The sequence below is a fragment of the Gopherus flavomarginatus genome, chromosome 9 (assembly GCF_025201925.1).
Source record: "Gopherus flavomarginatus isolate rGopFla2 chromosome 9, rGopFla2.mat.asm, whole genome shotgun sequence".
NCBI lineage: Eukaryota > Metazoa > Chordata > Testudines > Testudinidae > Gopherus > Gopherus flavomarginatus.
The window spans coordinates 35,234,276-35,258,267 of NC_066625.1; the positions used below are offsets into that span (position 1 = coordinate 35,234,276).

General features: G+C 45.2%; 2 protein-coding genes across 12 annotated transcripts in view; both read left to right on the top strand.

The window, feature by feature from the left end:
- DNAAF8 (dynein axonemal assembly factor 8) overlaps positions 1 to 23,992 on the top strand; it is a 155,524-nt gene that overhangs the window by 97,327 nt on the left and 34,205 nt on the right. For 9 of the 10 annotated variants that reach the window (XM_050968041.1, XM_050968046.1, XM_050968040.1 and 6 more), the window contains 7 exons: positions 2,368 to 2,522; positions 8,195 to 8,342; positions 13,336 to 13,467; positions 14,855 to 15,049; positions 16,763 to 17,089; positions 18,931 to 18,993; positions 21,977 to 22,030. In XM_050968041.1, the coding sequence (XP_050823998.1) occupies positions 2,368 to 2,522; positions 8,195 to 8,342; positions 13,336 to 13,467; positions 14,855 to 15,049; positions 16,763 to 17,089; positions 18,931 to 18,993; positions 21,977 to 22,030 (1,074 nt within the window). The remainder of the gene's footprint in view (positions 1 to 2,367; positions 2,523 to 8,194; positions 8,343 to 13,335; positions 13,468 to 14,854; positions 15,050 to 16,762; positions 17,090 to 18,930; positions 18,994 to 21,976; positions 22,031 to 23,992) is intronic. The other variant, XM_050968042.1, reaches the window with a different exon arrangement.
- The window catches only part of XPO6 (exportin 6), a 453,699-nt gene that overhangs the window by 70,791 nt on the left and 358,916 nt on the right, over positions 1 to 23,992 (top strand). The gene's annotated exons all lie outside the window — the stretch shown is intronic.

A 23,992-nucleotide genomic window follows, 5' to 3' on the forward strand; every position in this document is an offset into this window, starting at 1 on the left:
ATTGAGCTCTCTGGAAGCCTGCCTTGGAAAAAGCTAGTCACACCCTGTCAAGGGGTTATCCTCTCCAGCACATCCCTTGTGGGCTCAGCCACTGGACTCCGCACCTTCCCTCTGGTTCTTTCAATCCACTGCTAGCCTGAGGCTGGCTCAGGAACAGTGCTTTCCCCAGGAGCTGAAATTAGAGGGAGTGTTCGAATTTATAGGGGGTTGAAGGCCGAGGGGTGAGACTGTGAGGGCAAAGGTGGGCAGCTGTAAGTTTTTATACATTTTCATTGGCAAGGTGATTCGGTGCTACCTCTCGGCCCCACATTTTAACATCAGAAAATACCAATAAACCACCAGCATTTGAATTTCTGATGATTTATTGTTGTTTATAAATCATCATTTGAAATGATTAGGTTGGCTAACATCGCCGAAATGAACGCGCCAATATTGTCAGAACAAACACAGCTGTGTGAGGAAGCTCATCTTTGCTCAGACTTTTCAAACCTATTATGTTTTTTAGGTACACGTATTTGATCATATATCTGCTTGTTTCCATGTTTCCATTTCAATTCAGATTTCCAACCAACAACTAAATGGAATTGTTTTCCAATTAGAAATATTTTAAAACATCTAGATCTAGTTGGAACATGACTAAATTGGCAACATTTCTGTAACTAGCTGACCACTAGGGAGAGGAGCGAGTTTGGAGTGGAGGAAAGGTAGAAAAATCCCTGCTCAGGAACATGCTCCCCCTTCGTAATTTATTACAGTTTCTACAGTGGGTGACATACTTGTTAGTTGCCCCAGGTCACCTTCTCTCGGGCCTAGCAGAGTCCTGGTCAGTTCTTTGTTCTCATTCAAAAGACACCCCAGCCTCCTTCCTGGAGCCAGGGTTGTGCTTCAAACAATCACTCCCCCTCTCCTCCTAGCAGAAGCCCAGCCCTCCTTCTTGTAATTTAGCCAGCTACAGAGCCTTCGCACCATTCATTCTTTTTCTTCTCTCTCCATATCCCCTTTAGATCCTTATACTGGACCTTTCAAACCCTTAAAGGGCCATTCCAGGTGGTGGGGTGGGCTGACCACTAGGTATTACCACCTTTAAGGGGAAGATAACCCTGTCACACCCCCATACAGAATGGACAGTGCAGCTGCATTATAGCACCCATCAACTGCAGCTGCCAGTCACACTAACAGAGATAGACAAGGTGGGTGAAATAATATCTTTTATTGGTGAGAGAGACAAGCTTTCAAGTTACACAGATCACTTTTTCAGGTCCAACCTATATTGAACCATAGCAGATATGCTTGTTCATTTCAGTCCTATATTCACTCCAAAATAGGAGTTACTTATGAAAAAGGGTACTGTTTTAACTAGACATCGGCCAGAAGCTTATCTGGACTGCCCACGTCCCTGAAATTTGGCAGTTCAGATACAACAGGCCCAACAGTAGCTCCAAACTGGCTTTGATCCCACAAACTTTAACCCTTACTGAGACTTTGCAAAGTGCAAACCACCCCATTTCTTCCAGCTGTCATTTCAAGCTTATTGTTTCTTTCTCTCTTGGTGTTGATTTGTTTTGGAACACTTAGATTCACAGTGTTGGTAAGGTTATTGGAAAACCAAAGGGACTCGCAATGGGATACAGAGCCTTCTGCTTCCAAGGTACTGGTGCAAATCTGGTGGACTCTAGTGGTGAACTAAAATACCAGCAGATGACTGTTCAAAGGCTAACACATGCTGGGTCTCAGCTCCTGGGAGAAAAATGTTCATGTCACAAAATCTAGACTCACAATTGCCATTTCTTGTTGCCAATCTCAGCAGAAAAGCTAGGCAGTAACTGGGATATGAAGACACAACTACGTTCTCACCTATGATTCCTCCACAGTCAGGGCTCATTAGCAAGTCGGTATAGAGAAAACCTGTCAAGAGCTGACACGTTGTATGGGGCCTCCTCCTGGCCTGTTACAGAGGCCAGGTTGTTTCATGATTACAGCAAAGGGCTAGGATGACAGAGGTCTGGGATTCTAATCTGAGGTGAACCACTGACTCACTCTAACTATGCCTCAGTAAACCCAGCTGTACAGCAAATGGAGAAGGAATTCACAGATCATCAGATAGATCTGAGCCAAACTTTCTAGAATAATTGTCTTTTGAAGAAGATCTTTGATGGTGTGAATCCTGCCCTCCTGGCTTGGCCTGTAGTGACAGGTATTTGTAGGTGTGATGGGCCAAATAAGAATTAAAGTTGACTGCAGAATGTAGTGTCACCATCTGGGCTGGTCTGGAAATTGGGGCTGGCCACTTTCATGAGGCTTCCTGCAGAGATGGAACAGCTTCCACAAAAATAACCTGATACCCTTCTCATCTTTACTTTGATCCAGGGGATGTCATTTTGGTCGTGTCACCTGCTGTGCCTCCTCATGCATATGGGGATGTGATTTCAACCTGTACTCAGAGAGGCTTTACTCTGCAGGGAATCAAGCAGCTGCGACTTTCTCCCAAGCGAGCCATCATGCTTAGCATGACAACAAGTCAGGTATGGGACTGAGGGTCAGTAGAATAATGCTTTCCCAGATCCTGGATGGCATATCCATTAGTGCTCCTGCTAAAACCTACAATGTAGCTGCAATGGGCTAGGCTGATTCCAACCCCAGTGGTTTTGATTTTGACATGACTGTCCAACATCTTGCAGGCTGGGCTCTCAGGATATTGAAAGCACCTCAAAATATCTGTGTGGCTGGTGCAATATGATTATGTTGTGATGTTTACATGTTGTGTCATGATGCTGCCACATGGTGAGATAAGGTCAGAATATCATGATGGAAATGTTACAGTCAGCTCATTTTCATCTAAGGTGACCATATGTCCCAATTTTATAGGGAGAGTCCTGATATTAGGGACTGTCTTATCTAGGCTCCTTTACCCCCTACCCCCAACCCCCGTCTTGATTTTTCGCACTTGCTGTCTGGTCACCCTGTTTTCATCCCAGATGACAACATTTTTAAAGACACACTCCCACAGGCCCCAGGTTAATAATGAAAGACTCATAATGAAGAGGCAGTGTTACTTTATGTGCCTGTTGCAACAGCTGGTCCCAATGTGAAATAATTGCATTGGGAATCCCAGTTTAGAACTGGGTCTACTTTTACATTAATAACAGCATCTCCTCCAAAAAGGGGACAAATATTCTAACATGTTGTCCTGGCACTATTTGAATCCCAGAGATGGTCAGCAATGCTGACTTTCTCAGCAGAGTAGTCAAATCAGCCACTGGTGAATCCACCTCTGTGAGGTGGATGAGGCTGGTAGAACAGAGACATGTGCTGTGCCATTTTATTAGTCCACACAAAGCCAAATGGGCCTCGGATTAGCTTGCACTCGGTAAGGGAAGTCATGTTTTTTATAGCGATGAGCATGCTTCACCCTTGCTTCACCCTTGGGTGAATTTTGCTTTGTGGTTTTCTCATGCTTGTTACCGTTTTGCCAGCCAGCCTGCACCCAGGCTTCCCCATCTTCTGACATCATCTTCTTTTGCTATGAATGGCACCTCCAGTTGCTTTCAGAGCTGAGTTTCTTTTGTGCTGGAAAATCCCATTAAAGCCCCATCCTTCCTGGCAGCAGAGAATACTAATGGCCAGATTGTGCCATTGTGAAAGTCAAATATGAATTTTGCCATTGATTTCAATGGGAACTGGATCGGGCCCTAACTGTAAAAATCACTGTAAGATGATCTTTAGTCAATTAATTTTGTCATCGGGAGATACTCCTCATTTGCCATATGTGACTGCGTAACTTCATAGTTCTTCTTCTGGTGCTTGTTCATGTCCATTCCAACCTGGCAGCCAGAAAACTTTTCCCTTAGCAGCAGCCATTGGGTCGGCCTGGGCACCCCCTGGAGGTGCTCAATATAGAGCCTTGCCGACCCACCACCCCCTCAGTTCCTTCTTGCCACCAGTGACAGCTAGCTGGAACAACCTGTTGTTCTTGCTATGAAAGCACGTTTGGGCAGTGTCCACTCTTAGTGTTTATAGTTAGTTCTCAGTAGTTACTAGTGTTAGTTTAGTATTAGTAGTTAGGTCATAAGTTTCCTTTTGGGGTTCCCCCCCCAACCAACACTCCCCCGGCACCGGGGTATGCCCCGGTCCCCAGGGTTCAAACTCTGCGAGGACCATGGAAAATTTATGCCTAAGAGCGACCTGCACTCTTCCTGTCTGTGGTGTCTCAGGGAGAGCCACCAGAAGGAGAGAAGCAGAATTTGCAAAGGGTTTTCCTCTAGGACCTTAAAAGACCAGGAGCAAAGACTCAAGATCCTTCTCATGGAGGCAGCACTCCAGCCACAATGCAACCCGGGGTTGGCAGAACCCATGCCCAGCACCTCCTCATCAGTGTGCAGTGCTCCAGCACCAACGATGCAAGAGTCGGTACCAAGAAAGGACCACAAGGAGTCACAGCACTGCCACAGCTCTGCCTATAGACAATCTTCTGTGAGGCACCGGTCTCAGTCCCTGGTGCCCCAGAAAAAGAAAAGGCCAGAGAGGGGTCGCTTTCCCACTTCCAAGCCCAAGGAGCCTGCTTCAGGGAGACCCAAACCAGGCCATGTCATCTCAGCCCTTCTGGCTCCCAGAGTCTCGTTAACCCCCGCCCCCTCTGGGGTCCAGTTGAGTCCAAACCCTCACTGCTCTCGGGACCAACATGGCGGAGAGCTCCAGCTCCCCTCTGCAGGGACCTCTCTCATGAGCAACTCCTTATACAGGAGGTGCACTCACTCCTTTCGCTACAGGCAGTGGAAGAGATTCCTCAGGAGCAAAAGGGCAAGGGTTTTTATTCCTGGTATTTCCTAATACCAAAAGCCAAAGACAGGCTCAGACCTATCCTAGACCTGTGAGAACTCAATAAGTTTGTGAAGAAGCTCAAGTTCCGCATGGTCTCTTCGGCTTCCATCATCCCTTCATTAGATCCAGGAGACTGATATGCCACCCTTGACTTGAAAAACGCATAATTTCACATAGCAATAACTCTGCCTCACAGAAAATACGTCAGATTTGTGGTGAGAAACAACCACTATCAGTTCACAATCCTCCCGTTTGGCCTGTCAGTCGCACCTCGAGTGTTCACCAAGTGTATGGCAGTCGTGGCCGTGTTCCTGCGCAAGCGACAGGTACAGGTGTTCCTATACCTCGACAACTGGCTGATCAAGGGCTGCTCCAGTTCTCAAGTGGAGGCACAAGTTGACTTCATAAGAATGATGTTTGATGAACTGGGCCTTCTTCTGAACAAGGGGAAATCAACTCTGTCCCCTGTTTAGAGGATAAAGTTTATAGGGGCAGTACTGGACTCAAAACAAGCCAGGGCATACCTACCAGAAGCAAGGTTTCGGTCCCTCAGTGACATCATATGAAGTCTCAGGCAGTTCCCCACCACTACAGCAAGGAATTTCCTGAAACTCCTGGGACACATGTATCTATGTAGTACAGTATGCCGGACTCAGACTTCGACCTCTTCAGTCGTGGCTGAGGGTGCAGTCCACATCATCCTCCAGATCATTAATGAAGATATTGAACAAAAACGGCATCAGGACCAACCCTTGGGGCTGGCACTCCACTTGATACCGGCTGCCAACTAGACATGGAGCCATTGATCTCTACCCGTTGAGCCCGATGATCTAGCCAGCTTTTTATCCACATTATAGTCCATTCATCCAGCCCATACGTCTTTAACTTGCCGGCAAGAATACTTTGAGAGATCATATCAAAGGCTTTGCTAAAGTCAAGGAATAACACATCCACTGCTTTCCTCTCATCCACAGAGCCAGTTATCTCATCATAGAAGGAAATTAGGTTAGTCAGGCATGACTTGTCTTTGGTGAATCCATGCTGACTGTTCCTGGTCACCTTCCTCTGCTCTAAGTGCTTCAGAATTGATTCCTTGAGGACCTGCTCCATGATTTTTCCAGGGACTGAGGTGAGGCTGACTGGCCTATAGTTCCCCGGATCCACCTTCTTCCCTTTTTTAAAGATGGACACTACATTAACCTTTTTCCAGTCATCCCCCCCACCCCCGATTGCCATGAGTTTTCAAAGATAATAGCCAATGGCTCTGCAATCACATCCACCAACTTCTTTAGCACCCTCAGATGCAGCGCATCCGGCCCCATGGACTTGTGCTCATCCAGCTTTTCTAAATAAGTGGCCTGAACCACATCTTTCTCCACAGAGGGCTGGTCACCTCCTCCCCACGCTGTGCTCACCAGTGCAGCAATCTGAGAGCTGACCTTGTTCATGAAGACAGAGACAAAAAAAGCATTGAGTACATTAGCTTTTTCCAAATCCTCTGTCACCAGGTTGCCTCCCTCATTCAGTAAGGGGCCCACACTTTCCTTGACTTTCTTCTTGTTGCTAACATGCCTGAAGAAACCCTTCTTGTTACTCTTAACATCTCTTGCTAGCTGCAACTCCAAGTGTGATTTGGCCTTCCTGATTTCACTCGTGCATGCCTGAGCAATATTTTTATACTCTTCCCTGGTCATTTGTCCACTCTTCCACTTCCTTTCTTGTGTTTAAGATCAGCAAGGATTTCACTGTTAAGCCAAACTGGTTGCCTGCCATATTTACTATTCTTTCTACACATTGGGATGGTTTGTTCCTGCAACCTCAATAAGGATTCTTTAAAATACAGCCAGCTCTCCTGGACTCCTCTCCCCCTCATGATATTCTCCCAGGGGATCCTGCCCATCAGTTCCCTGAGGGAGTCAAAGTCTGCTTTTCTGAAGTCCAGGGTCCATATTCTGCTGCCATGCTTTCTTCCTTGTGTCAGGATCCTGAACTCGACCATCTCATGGTCACTGCCTCCCAGGTTCCCATCCACTTTTTCATTCCCTACTAATTCTTCCCTGTTTGTGAGCAGCAGGTCAAGAAGAGCTCTGCTCCTGGTTGGTTCCACCAGCACCTGCACCAGGAAATTGTCCCCTACACTTTCCAAAAACTGAGATGTGGTGTTCATGTCCATTCCAGTACCCATCCTACTACCCATCTGTCGGAGTAGCTGGCAAGAAGGAACTGAGAGGGTGGTGGGTGGGCAGGGCTCTATATTGAGTGTCATGAAGGTGTGGTTCCAGGGGATGCCCAGGCCAACCAAATGGATGCTGCTAGGGGAAAAGTTTTCCAGCTGCCATGCACACACACGCGCACACACCTGACTGGAATGGACATGAACAACACAGTTGAATGAGTATGCATTTCGTATTGTCAAATCTCTGTGGAAGCAGAAAAGTAAGAGAAAAAGGAGGATCTGGGGGTAGATGTCTTTAGACCATTTAAGGATTGAGCGAAAGGAAACCCTAACCCTAACAACGCGAGAATTGTAGGAGATGTTGTTCTCACCTTGCTTTTAGATGACAAGGATGGAATGCTGACTTAAGCAGAAACCTTGAGATAAGCTAGCATCTGGAGGGAATTTTGTATAAACAAAGGATAACCGTTAGCCATTGATGTATGTAACGGGAAAGTATAAATAGTTGACTTATATTGCTTGTAGGGGGAAGATCTGCCTACGGTCAGGGGACCACCTCTCCGACCACAGTCTTCCCTTGCAATTGCTCTTAGCAATAAGTCAGAGACAGTTTATTAACAAACACAGAGCGAGGACTTGTTTTCTTCCACATCTCAGTCCAAGGAAACCGAGATAATCATTAAAACAGGGCTTCCAATCAAACCGAGATAGACAAGAATGAGCCCAGGTCTGCACTCCTCACAACAGCCAGTGAAGTGAGTGAGACTTTTCCTTGCATAGGGAGACAGCCCTTTGTAAATCATGTGTTGCACAGGGTGGGGGAGGGGCTGAGACTGCAGAGTGGGGCACTTCCTGGTTCACCTAGAAAACTCTGCACAAGGCTCTTGTTTACCACCTGATTTTCTTCAGATCTGAAGAAGAACCATCTTCCTTCTTCATAACACTTTACCAAATAAAAAAATAACACTGTGTCCAAAATGCTTGTGAAGTAACGCTCCTAAGTCCACATGGCGGCACTGAAATACAAATGGCCTGATTTGCAGAGGTGATGAGCACCAGCAGCTCCCCTTGACTTCATGGGATCTGTGGATGCTCAGCTTCCCTGCAAATCAAATCACTTTTAAATAGGTACCTAAATATGGACTTAGGAGTCTAGCTTTAGGTTCCTAGGTGTGAAAGTGTTGGCCTGTGTAATTGCAGATGGCTGTATTTTGCCCTAACAAGACTTCAAGTCTCCCTGATGGGAGATCCTCAAGAGAAGAACTTCCTGCTGAGCCACGCTTGCACTGTCTGATTTTACTACTGAGAAAGGAGAATGCTGGCCATCATGTTCCTGCATTGGTGAAAGGTAATGCCAGTCTTTCCCAGGTCCTTCAATGAAGAATGTTGGTATGTGGGTATGCACCACGCAGACCGGAAAGCTTCATTTAACAGCACCATGTTGCAGTCAAACTCTTTCAAAATATCCGGGCCTGACCTTAGCTTTCACTAAGTACCATGCATCACCAGGCTCGTGTATGAATCAGCCACCACCATTAGATCCACATTCTGTGTAGCAGGTAATCAGGCTATGCAGTAATTTGGTCTTTAGCCTTCAGTCTTTAGACTCCTCATTGCCCAGGTAATCATGGTGGCCAAAAGTATCCATCTGCGACTGTGCCAGAAGACAGTTGCTCCTCCTTGTGATCTACCTATTTGTGACACCCAGGCTTGTTTATTTCAACGTACTCTATACCTAGGAATTCATATTTTAGGGACAGGAGAGACTATTAAATCATCTAGTCTGTGTAACACAGGGCAGAAGATTTCACCCAGTTTTTACGCCTTATAACTGGTGTTTGAGTAAAGCATCTCTTCCAGGAAGGCATCCAATCTTTAGCTGAAGACTGCAAGAGCTGGAAAATCCACCATTTCCCTTGTCTGTCTGTTCTAGTGGTTAATCACCTCACTGTTAAATATATGTACCTTATTTCTAATTTGAATTTGTCTAACTTCCAGCCATTGGTTCTTGTTACGGCCTTCTGCTCTAAGTTTCAGAGCCCATTAGTACATGGCATTTTCTTCCTTTGAAGGTACTGATACAGCGTAACCAAGTCACCTCTCAGTTTTCTTTCTGATAAGCTAAACAGATTGAGCTTCTTAAGTCCTTCACTGCAAGGTTTCTTTTGCAACCCTTGACTCAGTTCTGTGGCTCTTCTCTGCACCCACCCCAATTTTCCAACATCCTTTCTAAAATACTGCATGCAGTATTCCTCTATTGGCCTCACCAATGCCACATACAGAGGAAAAATAACTTCTGTACTCCTACTCAACTGTCTATATGTCCAAGGATGACATTGGCCATTTTTGCCGCTGTGTTGCACTGCAAGCTCATGTTCAGCTGTTTGTCCACTTTGCCCCCTAAATCCATCTGAGTCATTGCTTTTGTGCTTGGTACTCTAGGTTCTCTGTCTTCGTATGAAGCAGCTGTGAATACATGAAGCCAAATGCCCTAAAAAGCTCCAACTGCTGCATATGCAGGAGCCCTTCTGTTTAGCAGCACAGCTTGAGCACAGGTGAATGTACAGCTCTGGCTTTCTCTGCAGTGGCACACAGAGTCTCTATAATGATATTTAAAGGCCTCCAAGGGATTGGCCTTAGCTCCATGAGAGACCCCTCCTCCTGTGACCGGGTTGTTCCACATCTATCTAGCTATGGAACAATTAAACTTTTGACAAATTAGGAGAATAGGAGCTAGAACTTGCACTTGATCTAGGCCTGGACAACAGCTCTTGTTTCTGCAAGGGGTGAGGCTGAGGAACTAAATGGAAAACTTGTCTCTTTGACTTGGCTTTCCTTCAGCAAGGTCTTCGCACAGGTGCATGTCCCCACTCATCACACACATGGTCACCTGCAAAAATCAATGCCCAGTGCTCCTTCTATAGGCTGAGAAGAAAGAGGGAGATTGTTATTGGCTTTTCTAGTTTTAAATTCTTGGGAGGGGATCAGTTACTCTGCTGACAGAGCATTCTCGGGGGCCAGTCCCAGACTGTGGAATGAACTCCCCCCCCCCAGAACTAAGGACCATCACAGACCTTCTGCTCCAAGTGCATTTCTTTGACTTTGCCTTCTCCAATATAACCACAGAGCAACATCTATCTGCTGTTTTTAAAAAAAAAAAAATCCAAACCCAGTGCTCCTGCCTCAGCCAAGGCTTCTTCCCCTGGGGAGAGGCTGAGGGGACATGATAGAGGTTAGTCATGTTGCTTAATGCATGGCTGAAGGTGCTCAGGTAGTATGGTGATGAGCGTGGTATAAGAATTTACATAGAATAGAATAGTGATGGGGCCATATAAGTAGCTAGAAAGACAGAAGGGATATATGCCCCATGACCAAAGAGCAGGAGAAAATCCTTGGCCAAATTCTTCTAGCTACTGCCTGTCGGGGAAAACTGACTACAGAGAACCCCTCCCGTCTCTGTAGTGAGTGTGTCTACACTGAAGCATAGAGCAGTGCAGCGGTGCCACTATGGTGGTTTAAGTGCAGACATAGCCTAACTCTAGGCACCTATTTTTAAAAAATCATGTCTCTTAGCACATAGGCATTTCTTTGTGTACGTATGCAGTGGTAGGCATATGCTTTGGGGCAGATCCTCAGCTGATGTCAATCAGTATAGCTCCATTGCGGCTATGCTAATTTATACTAGCTGAGGAGCTGGTGCTTCGTTTTTGAGTGGCCAGGCTATCAAGACTGACTCTTTGTCTAGTGCACAGCAAGTTCTTTACTTATCTCTTTCCTTATTAGCTTTTCAATTTCTTTTCAGACAGGGACCCTGGAAGCCAGTTAATTGAGGTTCCATGTGGCAAATAATAACTTCTCTCTGAGCTCTTCTCCAGCGTTATCCACTCAAGGATATCAAAGTATTTTACAACCACAAATTAAACCTCAGGGAAAGCATTACTATCCCTATTTAACAAATGGCAAAACTGAGGCAGAGAGCAGCTAACTGTCTTGGGCACAATCATACAATAAATCTGGAAATAAAACCCAGTTCTCCAGACTCAGTCCTGTGTTTCAATCACATCATCCACTCTTCACTGCTTCTTTAGTCCACTATAGTGATCCTCTAGTCATCCAGCCCACACTTGGGCAGAACTCCCTTTTAGCTGCAGGATTGGACCCTGTATGTATATTCTTTGGAGTTTAGGTGCTTTACAGTGTCCTCTCACTAACTATCCCAGTTTGAGAATTATTCTTCTTTCTATCATTAGTGCCTTGCTTTTCTATAGTGCACAGTAAAATGCTTCAAAATGGAAAATCATAAATCACAAATGTTACAACGGGAAAGACATGTAGAGGTTCAGAATGATTTGATAATGCAGAAGGTTCTTTCCCTTTTCTCCAGTGAGTATCACACATACTCCCTGAAAACATGCCTAGGCATGACTGATTAATCATGGCGGACTAATTTACAGCATTGAATTGTTTTCTATCTAAATTACTTAGAAAAGTTACTCATTGAAGAAATGGGGTTCCTGGTCTTCCTAAGGGAATCTGAGCAAATAGTTCTCTTTGAGAAGGTCACTGAGAATATGTACAGTGTTTACAGTGCTTTAATATATCAAAGCAGAAACTGGCAAAAGGAAAACTTTGGAAAGGTAAAAGATTGCCACTCAAAAATTCATAGATTCTAAATTCAGAAGGGACCATTTTGATCATAGAATCATAGAAGATTAGAGTTGGAAGAGACCTCAGGAGGTCATCTAGTCCAACCCTCTGCTCAAAGTAGGACCAACCCCAACTAAATCATCCTGCCAGGGTTTTGTCAAGCTGGGCCTTAAAAACCTCTAAGGATGGAGATTCCACCACCACCTTAGGTAACCCATTCCAATGCTTCACCACCCTTCTAGTGAAATAGTTTTTCCTAATATCCAACCTAGACCTCCCCCACTGCAACTTGAGACCATTACTCCTTGTTGTGTCATCTGCCACCACTGAGAACAGCTGAGCTCCATCCTCTTTGGAATCCTCCTTCAGGTAGTTGAATGCTGCTATCAAGGCTGATTTTCTCACCTGACCTCCTGCATAACCCAGGCCAGAGAACTTCTCTGAAACAATTCCTGTTTGAACTAGAGCAGATCTTTTAGAAAAACATCCAGACTTGATCACAATGGATCCTTTTCATCCTTAGACCAACTTTGCAAACATCTCTTCCCTGCTGTCACAACTGAGGCTTGGAGGATCAGGCCTATGGCAGGGCTGGTGTCTGACTCCGAGAGCCTGGGTTGAGGGTCAGATGCTAAAGCCAGGGGTCAAAAACCCATTTCAGAGTCTAAATACCAAAGCCAGGGGTCCAAGTGGGAGGCAGAGTTCAAGTACCAAAGCCAGGGGTTGGGATTGGACTTGGTGTTCAAGGGCAAAAGCCCGGGATCCGAGTCAGGGTCAGAGTCTGGGAGTAAGACAAGAGGTAGGTCCAAAACTACAGCTGGCTGCGGAGTCCATTTAGTTGTACGTTACTTCTTGGAACTTCTCTTGGACTTAAATAGAGTGCCTGGACCAATCAGGAGCCATGAGGGAAACTGTCAGTCTGGCCTTCTGAGGCGGTGCTTCCTGTGGTGTTTGTCTCCATAGGGTCTATCACAGCTGCCAGGTAGCTGTGCAGAGGTGTCAACCTCCTCGTGGACCTACCTTCCATCTTCCGCAGAACCTAACGGACTGGTGGCTTATTGCTGAGCCACCTGTGGAAAAGCTGACACTTTTATCAAATAAGCTTTCATTTGGCCACCAGGAAATGCCAAGCTGGCTACAAGGACCCCACGAAGAAGTCCAGTGTTGCTAAGGACTAATCATTTCCTTCTCCAATACTATTCCCCTTTCCAAGGCATGCCAACTAGGGTCCTACTCCTAGAACCCATCCATGCCTGATGATATATCCTAGTTAATTTAAGACAGCAAATGACAGTCAGGGCTGAAACAGGACAAGTCTCTGGGTTCTTTCTCTTTGGATTGGTTTCTTTTCATAATGTGGGGTTGGTGTCAATTGAAAATGCTAGGATGTTGGCCACAATGCTAAGAGTCTTTCTAAGAAAAGTAATTGCCAAGCCAGCCTTTTCCAGCAGCTACTTAATCCTGCTGTAAATGAATGTGCCTTACCATGCTGGCAAGGCTGCAAGACTGTGTTTTATATTCCTTGGGTGAACTTGCCATGACCCATATTAATATCTCCATAATAGGAGTTTGGACATACGACCCAAGGGTAGATGGCAGGATGGCGCGCATTCCCGCTGAGTCTTGCTCTGACAGAATGCACAGTAAATAGCTGTGCACAATGTTTTGTATATGATCTATTGTTCTCTTCCTAGGGCTGATGAAAGAAATGGCAGAACGAGGCCTCCTTGGGGAGGTACGAAGCAACTTGCCTCCCAGTGCTGAACTGGAACCTGCATTGTGTATTCACGTGGCTCCCTATACTGACAGCTTGTTGCAGACACTGGGTATGTCAGAGTGATGGAAAATCTAAGATTCTGCTGATTACAGAGCAAGATCCTGAGGTCTGCCTATTATAGGGCCATACCCCAGGATTTGCCTATTATAGGGCCATATCCTGGAGTCTTTACTGGGATTTTTCCAGAACAAGAACCTCAAGATTTTGTTTATTGTCAATAATAACATATTTGGCACTGTACTCTGAGACCTTTTCCTAATGCTGATTAGTGACTCCAATGGGACAACTAGTGGAGTAAAGTGTTACCCTTACTTGTACTGGGCATCAGAAATTAGGCCATATACATTGGTTTTAGGGAGTCAAAAAGCTCTCCTAGTAAAAAATAGGTGTGTGTTATCAATCAGAATTTATGCTGTAAAATCTTAATAAGTAGCATAAAGGAGAGAAGGAAATGGACATTTTTCCTGGGGATTCCATTTCTAAACAGCATTAGACTAGTGAGGATAATAGATTTTGGTATGAAAGTGAAGGGTATGATGATCAAAATCAAATCTTAAGCCACATCCTGGAATCTTTGCTTGGTCCTTCCAGTTGAACTCAGTAAGTGTTTTGCCGGAGTACAAGGGCTTCAGGACTGACCCATTGTGCACTCAGGAGAATTCTGAAGGGGGATTCTGAGTCCAATTTGCAGACATGAAGGGCCAGATCCTCAAAGGTAGTTAGGCCCCTGTCTCCCATTGAACTCAAAGGCTGAAATCCCTAATTGCTGCAATTGGCCTCTTGGTGTCAGCAGGATCTGATAAACCAACACTGGTCCTGATTGTTTAACAACTGGGTTTAAGAACTGAATAGTGGTAGGAGTGGAATGCGGCAAAGTTCCTTTCAAGGGATTTCCAACTGTCATCCACGTCCTGGTCATGCCTAGCTGAAGCATGGGAAACGTGTTCCGTGCTGCAGAGCTACTGAGTAACCAGAAGTCGGTTTACTGCAGCCTGCATCATTGCTCTGAATTGAATTTTGTCTTCCTTGTGATCTGATGAACCAGCGAATTTCTGCTCATAGTTAAAATAAATATATAGACATTGATATTTTTAGAAGAGAAGAGACACTGATCTAACCAAATATAAATATCTAGACATCAGTTAAAAACACAATCCAGACTTTCAAGCTCTGATGATTTTAGGGCTGGAGAATGATTCACTGTTGGAAACAAAACCCGCTCATGTTTTGCAGATAAGCCCTCACTTTAGACCAGGCTGAGACTCAGTCACCAGATACTTGTCTGCATCTTACTTTTGTATCTGGGAGGAAGCTACTCTTAGAACCCATGCTCTGTTATTCTCTGGAGGATGAGTCAGTCCCTCCACATTAAAAGAAAGGGGAAGTTTGTTACCCTGGATAACTAAGTTTGTTGTTTTGATCTTCTCCCTGAGCAGGAGGCAATCTCAGTGCAGTGCCAGACTCATGTAATGTTCCTCTGGATCTTTTATGCCACCGAACCTACGCCTTGGATCCTGAAATGGAACAAGTTGTCATCCTGACACTGATTGGAAAGGAAGCCATGAAGAGTGCTGGTCATCTTCTTTGCCAAATCCTTCACCCTGGCTTCCTGAAGCAAGCTCAAAACCCAGGTGACTCCTGCTTTGGGGGAAGGTTTGTAGACCTTGGCCAGCTAAGTTATATCCACCTATTCTTAACTCAGCAGGTTCATTTAGGAAAAGTGGTGAAAGGGGCCCTCTAATGGGGCCCGCTCCTCCCCATCCTTAGATGCCCCAAGGACCTCTCAGAGTCTCTCTGCTGAGTGATTTATTTACATTCCCATCACTGACACTAATACGACGATATTATATGCAGCACTTCTCTCCCTTTAGCCCTTTCCCAGAGGGCCAGGGAGGAACAGGAGTCTCCCTTCCTTGAAAGCTGTGCACACACTGGGCTCAGCTAGCCCTGGTTACTCCCTCTCTCCCCCAGTACATCCTTCCTGTGTCCTCCTTATAGCCTCCACTGCTGCACTAATTAACTCTTCTAGCCTGAGCAGCTAAATTAGCTTACACCTTCCCAGTCAGCCTTTTCCAGGGGAGCTGATTGAGGCATAAGTGATCAGAGTGCTGCCTCACCTGCTAGCTCCTAACACTCTGTCCCAGGCCTTGTCAGGTAGATAGATGTGTTTATTTATCTCCCTAAAGAGTCTATGAATGTTAGTGAGTGATCTTGCCCCACATGGGCATCATTTGACTGCAGTGGGTTTTGAATCAGTTCAAGGATGTGCTAAGGTTCAGGCTAGCTCATATATGTAATCTGAACCAGTTTGCCCAGCCCTCATATTTAGGAGGCAGGATGGTTCTGTGAATAGGGTATAGAACAAGGGAATCAGGAAATCTGAGTTCTACTCTAGCTCTGCCACTGGCCTCCTATGTGACCATGGGCATATTATTGCACAGCTTCGTGCCTCAGTTTCCCCATTGGTACAATGGAGATAATGACACTGACCTCCTTTTTAAAGTGCTTTCAAATGTATGCCTGAAAAGTGCTATATAACAGCAAAATAGTATGATTATTTTATTGTATTAACTGGCACTAATTGCACCAAAATTGTTATGAAATAGAAAACAGAGTACTCCTTAACATAGTACCACTGAGTCACACCCTGCTCCGAGAGTAGACTTGAAACCACGGGAGTACTCGCAGAATATGATACTACTCACTGTATGCAAGGGTTCCTGAATCTAGCCCATAGTAACCTCAGCGACATACAATTATGTATTGAACCTCCAAACATCTTGCTACACAGGAAACAAGCCTAGTTTGCAAACATAACAATGGTTAAGTTATTCTAGTGACAAGTCAATGTTACAATGGAGTTTATTACTATAATTAATATCCCTTAAAATGAAGCATTATCAGAGCGGTTACAGTATCTATAATTATATACTATGCTGTGTCAAAGCACTTAAATATCATTGTATTCCCAACATATCCCTTTCACCTGCTCCACATTAACACCTTTCTTTAACCAGACTGCGGCACTTGATCTCCATGCGTCTCTATTGAAGTTGCACAGGGTTCTTTATTTCCTAGGTATCCCATTCCTGCCTCTAATTGTTAGCCATTTAACTTCTGAGAAGTTGTCATTTGAATATACTAAGTTTTAGCCCAGTGTGATTCCAAACCTTGCATTGCACTTGCTGGTGGATGGGAGGGAGAGTGGAGACGAAACAAGTTTGGAAGTTCATGTCTGCTAAGAAGATCATAAGAGCAGTGTGAATGTAAGACACTAGCAGAGAACAGCCTCTAGAAAACACAAGCTACCAATTAGTAATGAACAGCTTTCTCTTTTCCTGCAGAAGGACTTGACCCAGGGTTTGAGCTTCTGAGCCTCAAGTGGTTGCCCCAGCTCACTCGGAGTCAGGCCAAAGAAGTAACCCCTTTCGAGGTGGGAGATACCTCCTGGCAAAGAAGCATCAATATGCTGATGTCCAGCCCAGCCCTCATCTGTGCTCTGCGGAGGGTCAATGCCTTTGGGGTTCTTGCTGAGATGCTGAAGAAGCTGACGCTGCTGGGAGACAAGCCAAGCACTAACACTAGTGACCTTCAGAGAGTGATGGCCTTGACCCCAGAGATGGCCTTCAGGCAGGCAGTCCTCTTCTTCACCGAGAAAGAGTTCATATCTGGTAGGAGTTGTTCTTACTGTGAACAGGCTTTGCAGTTAGGCAGGCCATGGGCAGCTTACTGATCACTGACAAAAGAGCCTTTTTGGTGTGGGTTCCAGTCAAACAGGATAAAAAACACATTAAATGAAATGAATTCACGGTCAAATTCTGCACTTGGGTGCATGTGTGGGGCTCCAGTAAAGTCACTAGGAGCCATATGGTGAACATGGAAGTAGGTTTTGGCCCTAATAGTCTAACACAACTTTGTACCCCCCATTACCCCTTTCATCTGAGGGTCTCAAAGCATTAAATAGTCCTTACAGCACCCCGTGAGCACGGTAAATAGTATTATAGCCATTTTTCATGTTTATATATGGAGATGCAGAGAGCCTAAATGGCATGCTGTAGGGCTTACAGTAACAAAGCCAGGAATAGAATCTAGGAATCATGACAACCAGTCATTTGTTCTGACCACTCCCACACCCCTTAGACAAGCTTCCACACCCTACAGTTGTAAGGATCCATGTGATCTCATAAAATGCTGCATAACTGATCACGTTGAGACACATGATAGAACACGTGGTAGCCATCAATTCCATAACTCCCGCTATATGGTTTGACAACATGTCAAGTAACAGACATACAATCCAGTGCCTGGTGTCCCTACACAGACAGACTCCTTAGGGACTAACTCAGTCATGCACTGAATCCTTTGTTTAGGATTTCTTTCTGAAAAGGAAAAGCAGCTAATGGAAAATGAATGGTACTGTTGCCAAAGGCTCCCCAAACATGAATGATACATGCTGGCACTAACACATCTGTGCAGTAAGCCTGCTGGTTTCCTTCCATTGAAAGGAATGTTCAGCCAGACCTGCTTAAGCCAAATCACTCTGCAAACTGTGGTGTTATTCAGATTTGATGCCTTGGAGTAGCAAAACCTGGAGCTCACTCTGTTACCTCTAATATGAAATCTATCAGCACGTCACTTAAGAAATCCTGACTCCCAGCACCAAAGGGTAAATAATCCATAATGCACATATGCTGTAACATCACATGCCACCTTCTGGGTACCCAGAGATGGGCACATGATAACTGTGTGTACTGAATGAGGAGAAGGTGTCAGAGTTCCATAAACTCATTATAAATTCCTTATGAATTATAATAACCCTCTATTTCTTTCTGTTTCTGCACATCTGCGTTGCTGCCAACTCAAGTTTATATGCTCCTGTCAGATGCAGAGTGCTTATGTAGTGCAGAACAATAGTGCAGCCTAACAGAATAGCAGACGTGAGCTGTGTTGGTATCAGAAAGTATAGGCACATGCTGCTGTGGTGATCTCCAAATGAACTGTTCAGGTGTTCTGTGTTCAGAGTGGAGGAGCATGAAAAGGGGGTCTTCAGGAAAGGAATGGAAGCCAGCATCTCAAAGGTAGATCTCCCCAAAACAGTGTATAAACGCTGCCATGAGTTGATGTGGCATTGATCTGCCTTAAAGTCCTGGTGCAAGAAAGGTTCAGGCAGGGCTGTGAGATCAGCTTGCACAGGAAGGTGGTGGTTACAATGCCAGTTTGCCCAGATAGGCCATTGTCAGTGGTAAAAAGGCAGCGCACACACTGCTATTAACCATGACTCCAGCAGCCAGCAGGAACTCTTTTACAGGGTCACTCTGAATTCTTTCCTCCTGTTGTTTTCTCCATCGGGGGTCTTTATTCTGAAGAACAATTCTTCCCTTAGGTGGTTTGCAGCTGTTTAAAGCCCACTCCTATTGCCATGGTACTTATAGTTACAATCCTGATCTCAACAAGCAGTCGTGACCGTCACATTAGGATTAGTCATAAAAAGCACATCTCTTTCCCTTTGCAGATTGCAAACGTCGCCCTGCTATGAAGTACCTGCCACCATATGGCAGAAGTTCCAGGGCTGAAGGTAAGACCCGAAACATGGGCTCAGTTTGCTTTCAAATTATTCCCTATTCTTAAAATAAATATGGAAAAAATTATAATTCTGGAGCATTTTGTCATATCCATCACCACTGCATTAATAGAGCCAGGCTGCAGTTTGCAATCCCCTGTGCTTAGGAAGGAGTAGGAGCAGGTGGTAGCATCTTAGTCATTCACTGCAAGGTGTTGTACCATGATGGGAGCAGCTTTAATTAACAGGTCAGGGTCCATAGGAGTCCTACTGTGGAGGCAGCCAGAGAGTATGCTGAATCAGTGCCCTGGTGACATCCTCTCCTTGACCATGACCCCTTTCCTTCCCCTTTTGTGGGCTACTGGGCTTCAGGCTGCTGGCCCAGAGTGGGTTGTGGCTGATTTGATTACTGCAGCCCCTTCACTGGGTGGTGCCAGCATGAGGGGCCTATGGCTTGGGTCACATTAACTTTCACTGGGGGGCCAGGCAGTGACTTGCATCCTTGCTCTTCATTTCTGTTACAATATCATTTTGATAGACCAGCTTCAGGAGTGGAAATAAGCTGACGGTTCTGCAAATGGAGTAGAACATAGAAGACAACTTGTGCACAAGTTCAGGCTAATCCATGAAATGGTGCTGAAAGTGGCCAGCTTGGGTGATCACAAGGTCCAGACTCTGTCCTTTGCTCACTGACCACAGGGTGGGGACACCTTGCACTCCAGGAGTACCTCCAGCCAGTTCAGAAGGGTCCCTAGCAGTCTCTAGTGGGAGCTCATCCAGCCCTCCTCTCTGTCCAGCTCTGATAATTGTGCGGTCCCCAAGACCATAGTATCTAAGCACCTGACCATCTGTAATATGTTTATCCTCACATCCCCATCCCCCCAAGTGAGGCAGGGCAGTGCTGCTATCCTCATTGCACAGATGGGGAACTAAGTGACTTGCCCAGGATCACATAGGAAATCTATGTCAGAGCAGGGATTTAAACCCAGATCTCCCGAGTCCTAGGCTAGTGTCCTAATTGCTAGATAATACTTTCTCTTTACATCCTTCCTCCTGGACAGAGGGGCAGTCCCATCGAGGGCTGTCGAGGAATGTAGAGCTTAAAACTCACAGTTCCAAGAAGAACAATCAGGCTCCCTAAATACTCAAGAAGAAAATAGATCCTATGGGGATGTGATCACTAAGGATGTGTCTGCATTGCAGCTAGGAGATGTGATTGTCAGCATGGGTAGAGAGCTTGAGCTAGCACATGAAAAGTAGCAGTGTGGACATTGCAGCATAGCCAGCAGTGTGGGCTAGCCACCTAGCTCAGACCTAGCTAGAACCGCCCCACATACTCTGATGTCCACACTGTTGTTTATAGCACACTAGCTCAAGCTGAGCTAGTGCCAGACTGTCTGTCCATGCTGGGAATCACAGCTCCCAGCTGCAGTGTAGATATACCCTGAGAGATTACAAGAGAGCTTCAGGGTCAGATCTTCTGCTTAGTCCTGCGTCTTATTCTACCAGAATGAAAAATAGCCATGGAAAGTGATCCAGTGGGTAGGCAGCTCCCGGATAAAGGGCTGTGGGAATGGAAACCATGCTGTAATTCAAAAGGAGTGTAATGACTTAGTCTGTTGCTAACAAACAGGATTTCCTGATTTTGCTTTTTAAATCAAACGTAATGCTTGTTAAAGCAGCCAGATTGAAAGCTCGGGAGACTGAAGGCCTTTATTTATACAAAAGTATAAAGTTATACTTTACTAAACAGGCAGAAGCAGCACAAGCTTCCCCAACAACGTATCCCAACAATGACGGTTAGGGATGCTCCATAGGGGCCTGAAGGGAGTTCAGTCTCCTTTGCCCATTATTTCCTAGTTGTTGATGGGGTCATAAACGTCCCAGCGCTTGAACTAAGGCAACTGAAGGCACAGTGTACGTTAGGGGTTGTGAACAATGTAGCTGCTCGTTTCTACATGAGGTTTTCCATGGGCTTCCAACCCTTGGCATTTTTCATTCTGTTACCAGTTGTCAAGCTGCATGGTGACTCAGAGTGCTGGCCATGTGACTGAATGGTCTGGTTTATACAATTGTCACTAAAGACATGAGCAGGACATCAAAGTAATTCATCTGTCACTTTTCTTCTGGAGCTGGGGACTGGAAAGCAGGGCCCCAGGGAACTACTCGGTTCACATCAGGTGCTTCAGAATAGGGGATGGGAGAGTCAGAGGGCCATGGCCTCATCACTTTTTACCGACTGTAAGGGTGAGCCACAGGGTGGAGGGGCAGAGAGGAGCAAACGCAGCAGGGTCTTGGAGGGGGGAAGAGGCAGCGCAGGAGCGGGGCCTTGGGGGAAGTGGAAGTGCAAGGGTGGGGGCTTAGGAAGAAGGGGCTGCATGGGGGCAGAGCCTCAGGGAAAGGGGCAGTGCGAGGGTGAGGCCTTGGGAAGAAGGGGCAGTGCAGGGGTGGGGCTTTGGGGGAATGGGCAGTGCAAGGGCGAGGCCTCAGAGGGAAGGATCTGTGCAGGGAGGTGGGGCCACGCTTTGGGTGCTGATGGCCCCCTACAATTTTAGGGAACTTCCGCTGCTCCTAGTTCACATCTACCTTGAGCTGGTTTTAAGCTTCCCATAGCTGCCCATGTAGGCCATCACAGGTACCCTGTCAAACAAGAAAACCATTTGTACATAAGATCTCATCGAGGGCCTGACTCTGTTATACTAAGGCCTTTGACACTGCTCTGGTAGTGTAAAGGGGCCCTAAAGCGGGTTGGAATTGTCTCTGAGAATACTCCCTATTCAATAAGCAGAGTACATGGACTTTGACGGGATTCATTGGTGTTCAGCACTTCTGAAATCAAACCATGTACGTCCTGATGTGATATTTCAAAACAAAGCATACATCATGAAGAGCCTCTGTGTAACTGCCGTATGTCACAGTACAACAGAGATGACAATACTCCCACTGCTGTCCCAAAGCAATGCTCACTTATTAAAGTAAATTCTCTGCCTTTCTATAGGGGGAGAGACTCGGAGAGGCCACGCAGAGTCATTGTTCACCTACATGCAAGCAGGTGAGGAGGGCAGGGTTCTCTCTCTCTGTCTCACTCTCTTACACATCGCAAATATTCCCTGGGGGAAAGTGGGTTTCACAAAGCCTTTGTGGAGCCAGCTTGGATAGATACCAACAGGGACCAAGAAAAAGGATGACGGTTGGAATTGCATGAGATGTTTCCCTCAGCTTGAACACAGACAGTGACATACACACCCTTGTCTAAACATCCCAGGAACCTGACATTTGCTTCTCTTGAGCCTGTATTGATTTAAAAACACCCACACACCCAAAGGAAAGAAACACACCTCTCCAGTTTCAGAGTGTACATGAAGCCAGTGCAGCAGTTTGGCTTCACCCCCCTTTAAAGCAAGAGCAACTTAGACACTTGGCCAAACGTTGGCCACCAGGATGGGAGCTGAGAGTATCACAGAACAGCAGAAAAGGTAACAAAGGCTAGCAAAGCGTTAGCAAAACCTGGGAAGGCCAGAGAACAGTCAGAAGTGATGGGGGACATCAGCCAGGACCTTTGGGGAGACCAGAGGCCTACAAATTAAGGGCTATAGTAACACATGATCAGTATGGCGAGTTCCCATTGATATGAGGGCAGTTAACTGATTGAATCTGGGACAGTATACGGCTCTTAGGGGAATCTGAAGATGTCAGTTTCTCAGGCTCATCTGACGGTAAGAACATGTGCATACCTTCAGGTGTGGATAATTTATATACATATGTATAAATATGCAGCGCATATAGTTAACCACATACCAGAAAGAATAGGAATATTTGCCCGGAAACACAGCAGATGGTGAGTAAAACATCTTGTGGACAATGACTACTTATGTAACAATATGTAATTTAGATTGCCATTCTAGACACCAGTAGTTGTGGGTAGCAGGGAGGTTTGCCTCTGCATAGCAAGCTGTTGCTATGGCATTTACCTTTCTGTTCAAGGATTTTGTATAGAAAATATGAGATTCTATAATGAAAGAGCTCCCAGAAGAAAATGGGTTAATATTGTCTCACTGAGACATATACAGAATGGAGGACATGTTGTTATTTTTTATCTGGCTCCAAATTGCTCTGTGTCATGAATCAATAACATGTCTCTTACCATTTGAAAATAACTCCATGCATCAAATTATATGTAGTATCACTGATGCTTCATTGCATTGACATCTGTATAATCAGTAACATGGTGCATAGAAAACATTAAGTGACATCTGATATATATAAACAGATAATAATGGTAACAGTATTAGCAGCCTGCAATACTTATTATTACATGCTTTATGCTAGCTGACATGGTTAGGCACCAGGAGCTGATGGGTCCCAGTTCACTGTTTCTGACATTACATTTTGCCAACAAGTCTTAAAAAGATGTTATCAGGATAAAAATCATAATTGTGTTTCTAATAATATGGTGCTTTCAATTACCAAGACTGATAGAATTTTAAATGGCTGTTATTTAATTGTCAACATTTGCACAGTTTGTTTGCTTTATGCATTTCACCCAGTGAGGACAGTGAAGCTAGCCTGATCAGTTTCACTCTCCATTTCTAGTCAGTTTCATTTTGTGGCTCCCAGGCATATGCACAGTGATGCTGAGCTCAGTTCTCAGCTCTGCAGAGGGAAGTTGGGTCACACACAAAGTGATTTTTGGCTCAGATCCTCAGTGATATTTAGATATCTAATTTCCACCAAAATCAGTGGCAGTTGTGTGCCTAAGTACCCTTAAGAATCTGAGCCTTTAGACCTAAGCTATTTGACAGTGCCCTTCTAAATAACATAGTCCCAGTAGGAAAACAGAAACATATGGGATCTAAATAAAGAATGATAAGGATTGAATGGTTGCCATAAGGATTGCATCATATACTCTGTGGTAACTTAGTTCTGATCTTATATTACATGGAAAAGGGGATTCGATTTATCATGTTTAACATAAGCAAAAACAGCATCCCACATGAAGATCTTATATGAATTG